Below are 6,000 nucleotides of genomic sequence, written 5' to 3' on the forward strand. Positions count from 1 at the left end.
GCTAAGGGTTATGTGTGGGGGTATGTTAGTTGCAGTTCATTATTCATCATTCATGTTAGTTTCTTTCAGGATTAAAAGGCTGTTTGAGTACATGAGACAATTGCTACATTGTCTCAGGATGCTCATATCCACCTATATGGCCAAATTGATATTAAGAAATTGCAAATCTAAGTTGTCAGGACTGTATTAGGGTTGGGCTATTATGGTTTAGGGACTTGGTTTTACAGGGGTCACCTGAATGGTGTTTTGGATAGATGTTAGGTAGTACTATGATCTGATGTTAGTGCTGTTTGATGCAGTAAGTAGCTACCCTAAGATTAGCTCCATGCAAAGCTTTTCTGTTGTTACAGATTAAAGCCCTAAGTATCAGCTTTATAGGTTTGCTGCTATACAGGGTACTGCTAACTATCACTGTGCAGTGAATAGCTCTGTGAAAAAGCACCTAACTTATAGCAGACACAACTGCACCCCGCCAAAAAAAAAAAACTACAAATAACACCTGTAAATTCATAATATTTTCCCATAATGTGACCCTAATAGTCAGATATGGAATGTACAATACTCAGTTACTGAGCTCAATATTAAAGGCTAACCAGATGTGAAGTTCAGTAGGCCTAATTTTAATCAATAATGCATATATTCATTTGGTTCTCATGTACTTACCCTTAGTGCTGTGTCCTGTTTTCCTACACCAAGTCAGAAGTTACTTCTGTGCACCCAGAGGGAAATTTATCTTTAGCACTGGTGTCTGATAAATATTGATTTGTTGCACATGCAAATTAAGCTAACACATTTAAGAGTGCAGAGGCAAAGCTAGCTACAAGTAGTGATGACTAATGTTATAAATAAGGAATTTCTCAGCTGAAAGAAAAAGTAATAAAAAAAATAAATAATAATAATAATACACATTTCCATTGTGATTTGTTGTACAAACAAATTAATTATGCATTTAACAGTTCAGAAAGAGCAAAAGTGATTTTATTATCACCTGTTTCACACCATTATTGTACTTCAGAATTCCTATGAGTTTGATGACCCAGATGGAATATGATGTGTTGATCTGAAGCATTCTTGTCTGGAAGCCATTTTGTTACAAAAAAAAACGAGCTCTCTTAGTACATGTTGCATTAATTCTGATTGTAAATTAGAGCACTAATTGATGTACTTTTCTTTTTCTCCCCAGTGGACGAAGAGTGTCCCACAGATCATCATTACAAGAAAACTTACATGGACACTTCCAGTGATGAGGATGCTTATTATCGAACTGCAACTTATTCCCAGCAGCAAGCATTAAGCCACACTTACAGGACTGAATCTGCACAACGCCATGCATGTATGTATGCTGCTTCTGCTCAAGCCACAGATGCTGTATCTAGCTTAGAAGACATCAGTTGCAACACATGGGCTGCAGTACCATCCTACAGTAGCTGCACAGTGAGTCCTATGCAGCCGATCGATAGGTTGCCATACCAACATTTTTCTGCTCATTTTACATCTGGCCCCTTGATGACACGCCTTACAGGCGTGGCCAACCATACTTCTCCACCAATAGGGGACACACATAGCATGTTTCAGCATCAGACATCTGTTCCTCACCAGCCTATAATTAGGCAATGTGGATCTCAAGCAGGGATACAGTCTCCAGGAAGTCTTCAACAAGCAGAATACCTGTATTCGCATGGGGTATCTAGAACCCTGTCACCACATCAATACCATTCTGTACATGGAGTAGGTATGGTTCCAGAATGGACAGAGAACAGCTAATCTATTTTACAAGACCTAAGAGTTCATCTCTACATTATAGATTATTTGAATGCACATAGTGCATTCATTGACTAGCACAATCAAATTATAATTGCCAATTTCTAGATACAAGTTTCTCACATCTTCACAGATATCAGTATATATGTTGTTATCTGGAAAATGGTGATTAAGAAATGACTCTGTTTATTCACTTTCATGATATAACAAAAACAGACTTACAAAAAGGAAAAATGTCTGATTCTTATATACTAACAGGAATGATCCTGTTACCTACGGACACCTACTGATGATGTACGCACTGATATAGGCTTTTAACATGTACTGAGTTTCACATGAGGTGGATATCTTAGAGACAAATGTATTCCACGTAAAAATCATACTAAAGCATTACACCAATTCTTCCCCATCACTATAAGAATTTCCTTTTGTAACAGGAATTATTTTGCAACTGTCAAGGTATATATAAACCTTGATATCTTCAGTCTATATAAAGCATCAGTTGTGTGTTTGCATAAGCACTAGAAGTGGATTGATTCATTTTACTGATTTGGTTTCCTCATCAAACATTTTGCTGTCTTCATTTGCCCTACCTCTTCACGTATATAAAGACAAAAATGTAAAAGGTAAGCTGCTGGCATAGTTGACTTTCAAGCTTGAAGGAACCTTGCTGAATACTGATTCTCCATATAGTACACCTCATCATTTGCATATTAGGAATTACTAAGTTGCTGCAATGAAGAATGTCTTTATTATTTAAAACATATATTATGCTATTTGCAATGAAATCCCTTAAAATGGAAGTAATGACAATGTTTAAATGAACTTATAAAAGTGTCTGCACAGTACAGTTATGCATGACAATTAAAAATCCCTGTTTAGAACTATGCTTATAAAGTTTACCCGAGTTATGGATTGCAAGGTTTAGAGGCTGAATGTGTTTGTCTATAATATTTATTTCAGTTTTACTTTTGTAGTAAGTAGAATGGAGTCACACATGAAAAGCAGATCAACATGTTCTGTACTGAATCTCAACTGTGCAGCATCTCTCATAGCTCGTTAGTATACTTTTATGGTACCTTCTTTATCAGTATTGTATTCTACTTGGCATGCATGTCATTATATCCCCCTGATAAAATGTATACATCATTCATAAGATAAATACACTCTGTGTAATTAAATACACAATAGAGTGCCAAAGTTTAACAGTGTAGGACAGTATCTGCAATGACATACCTCTTAAAATGTGTCGGGATCAACAGACTGCAACCATTTTGAGGAGGTCATTCTAATAAAAAATGGGGAAATGTTTTACGTAAAGCTTAATTACTGGTCTATGCTTTATCTTTATAAAGGAGCACATTACAGATAAACTGCAAAGTGCTCTAATATTTTAATGAATTCAGACATTCAAGTATTTAAATGTTTATTTATGCAACCAAGATGTTTTACTTTTTACTGGTATATTGCAAGAATATTCTTTTCCAGGAAAATATAGTATCTTGCATACTGTATATTTTTTTATGATGGCTAACACAATAGTCCTGTCTGTTGGATAGTACAAATAATAATTATCAAGCACTGCCTTGATTATGGCACCTGGATTTGGTGAAATTCCTAGTGTCTTGTAACACAACAGAAAGATTCAGCTTTTGATATCTGTAGTAAATTACTTCTTTATTTAAAAAAGTGACATTACAGACATTCTACAGACATCAATTTCAATTTCTCATTTGCAAAAAAACTTATTAATCCTTGAGGGCTGGACTAACCAATTTAACTTGCACCTAGACTTCATAACATAGAACTTCACATCTGTATGAAACATTTAAATGCTTTACTAAGGCTTGCTATTCACTGTCACTTTTACATTTTCTTTGTAAAGATGAAAATACAAACATGATATGAAATACTTGAAATGACAGTACCAGTCCAAAATGCTGTACTGCAAATGAATGAGAGAGGGAGAAGAAAGAAATCTATTAAAAAACTGCTGATATAATAGCGTCATAAAAACATTACTTATTCCATATGGACAAAAATGAAATTCAGATATCCCACAAATTGTCTGCTAAGTCTAAAATACAGCCAACTAAATTTGCCAAGTATATGGTTCTATGGAGGCAATGGGTTACATACAGTTCTAAATGTCAGATTTTGAGATATCTGAATTACTGAAAATGTATTTCCTAGCACTTGGATTCTTAGCCAAAATGCTGTCCACAGGGAAAATGTATGCATAATAACATGTTTTAAGGTAAGAGTATCTGCTTTCTGGTACTGATTGACAGCAAAGTATAAAAAATATTACACATATCCATTCAAGGTATAAGTCTTTAATGTTATTAATAATGAATTGATGGATCAGTGGTGACAAATTATTTTCTGTTGCTAGTCTAATGAAATTCAATTTCTTATTAAGTGAAAGAAAATGCAGCTAACTTTTCTGAACATGCTGGAATTCATTCTCTGATTGTTTTAATTCACATTATTTTTATCATTGATTTATTTGGTCAGTTAGTCAGCCAATCGGGTTTGTCCTGAAGAGATAAAACTCTTACCAGAAGGAATACTAGCTGTACCAAATGGATTCCAGTTTGTTGTTTGATTACAATTTCTCAGAACTGTATTTTAACAGTAACCACACAGTGTGACAACTTCATATTCATTTGTGTGTTTATAAAATTACATGTAAATAAATTTGCCCAACAACTGTGATGCATCGTCCTGTAACTATTACACACAAAGAGAAATAATTATTGTTCTTTTATGTGAGCTGACATTTGTATACAACTAAGCTGCACATTTGAATTTTTAGGGCCCTGTTCAAAAGTTCATGATGTAAAACTCAAAAAATGACAGAAGTTAAATTATATATTAAACAATAATATGGAGTATCTGAGTGATAAGACTGAAAGTTTGAACTTGTTAATAGTATTTATTGTTTTATTATCATAAATTGTTTATAAGTAAGTAAAATGTAATTGACAAATGTGTAAGAGTAATACCATTTCAAATGTTCTTGGTGTACAAAAAGGCCATTTAATTTGCAGTGTAAATAGCAAAATGTATATACTGAATAAATCTAAATAACATGCTGAAAATTCAGAGTTAACCTTTATTTACATGCTTATTTCTCAAAGTTTTGTTTTAATAAGAACATTTTTTTCAGCTTAATTTTTACTTTATCAAGATGTTACATTACAGATCATGTTGTTACAAGGCTTACTGTATTTTGTCTGGAAGGCAGTTTGTGGATCACTGAGAAAATACATAACAAATATTGTTCTATTGATGCTAGAATAAGAGAGATAATTAAAAAAAAGTGTTTTTTCCATTTTTGTCTATCCTTTACTTACTTACTTTACATCAGAAGTTAACTGGTACTGATGTAGTATTCATGATATCTGAAAGGGTTAACATAGCATACCACAAGTTGACCACGATTTGAATATTCTTTCTTGCATACACCACTGGTGAAATCTGACAGCATTACGTTTTTTATACAAATACATCTTTTATAGCATTCAGGAAATGATGCTCACACCTGCACATTTGTATTCCAACACATATGAAGAGAGAGCTATGACACTCATTTGGAAGGAACAAGTCCATGTTCACAGGTATGGGATGTACCCATTTTCAGTGGCAAGCCTCTACTTGCAGCTTTAGGATGGTCAGCTTGACCACCATTCTTTCCCTCCCAGATGGACAAGCTGACATCAGCTACTTATTTATTCTTCTCTTCCACCAGCTCCTCTAGTGACTAAACCAGTTCTTGAACTCAGGTCACAGAAAAAGACTTTCTCTCTCTGCACCCTGCAGTTGGGCTACATCAGTCACAGGAATTCTACCAGAATCTGAGGTAGACTGTTGTGGTGGCAGCCACTCATATAAAAGTGAAGGGAGATCTTGTTTTGGATACAGAGATAACACTTTCAGGAACAAACTGCCACTATCTATATGATATTGAACTGCATTAAATGATTTTAATAACCAGCTGACCCTAGTGATAGGTGAACTAAAATTTGGGCAAAATAGTACAGGATGCAATCTCAATGGTAACCTCCTCCAAGGGTTAAGAGTTTGTTATCGTGCAGTTTTATAATGTCATCTTTGACAGAGAAATACCATGGTGCTTGGTTGCTTTATAGGACTTAGTTATGCACTTTTCTGTAAAAGTCCATAAGATGGCTATTAAAACATATTATGAATACAATAGTTTCTAGTAGGTGGTAT

General features: G+C 34.3%; 1 protein-coding gene across 3 annotated transcripts in view; it reads left to right on the forward strand.

Annotated features, from left to right (window-relative positions):
• The window catches only part of TBX5 (T-box transcription factor 5), a 244,197-nt gene extending 239,315 nt beyond the window's left edge, over window positions 1–4,882 (forward strand). For all 3 annotated transcript variants that reach the window (XM_044068336.1, XM_044068338.1, XM_044068337.1), the window contains exon 9: window positions 1,184–4,882. In XM_044068336.1, the coding sequence (XP_043924271.1) occupies window positions 1,184–1,764 (581 nt within the window). In that variant the 3' untranslated portion in view covers window positions 1,765–4,882. The remainder of the gene's footprint in view (window positions 1–1,183) is intronic.
• Window positions 4,883–6,000: the final 1,118 nt, after the last annotated feature.

The sequence above is a fragment of the Protopterus annectens genome, chromosome 4.part0 (genome assembly GCF_019279795.1).
Source record: "Protopterus annectens isolate FY-2018-M chromosome 4.part0, PAN1.0, whole genome shotgun sequence".
NCBI lineage: Eukaryota > Metazoa > Chordata > Ceratodontiformes > Protopteridae > Protopterus > Protopterus annectens.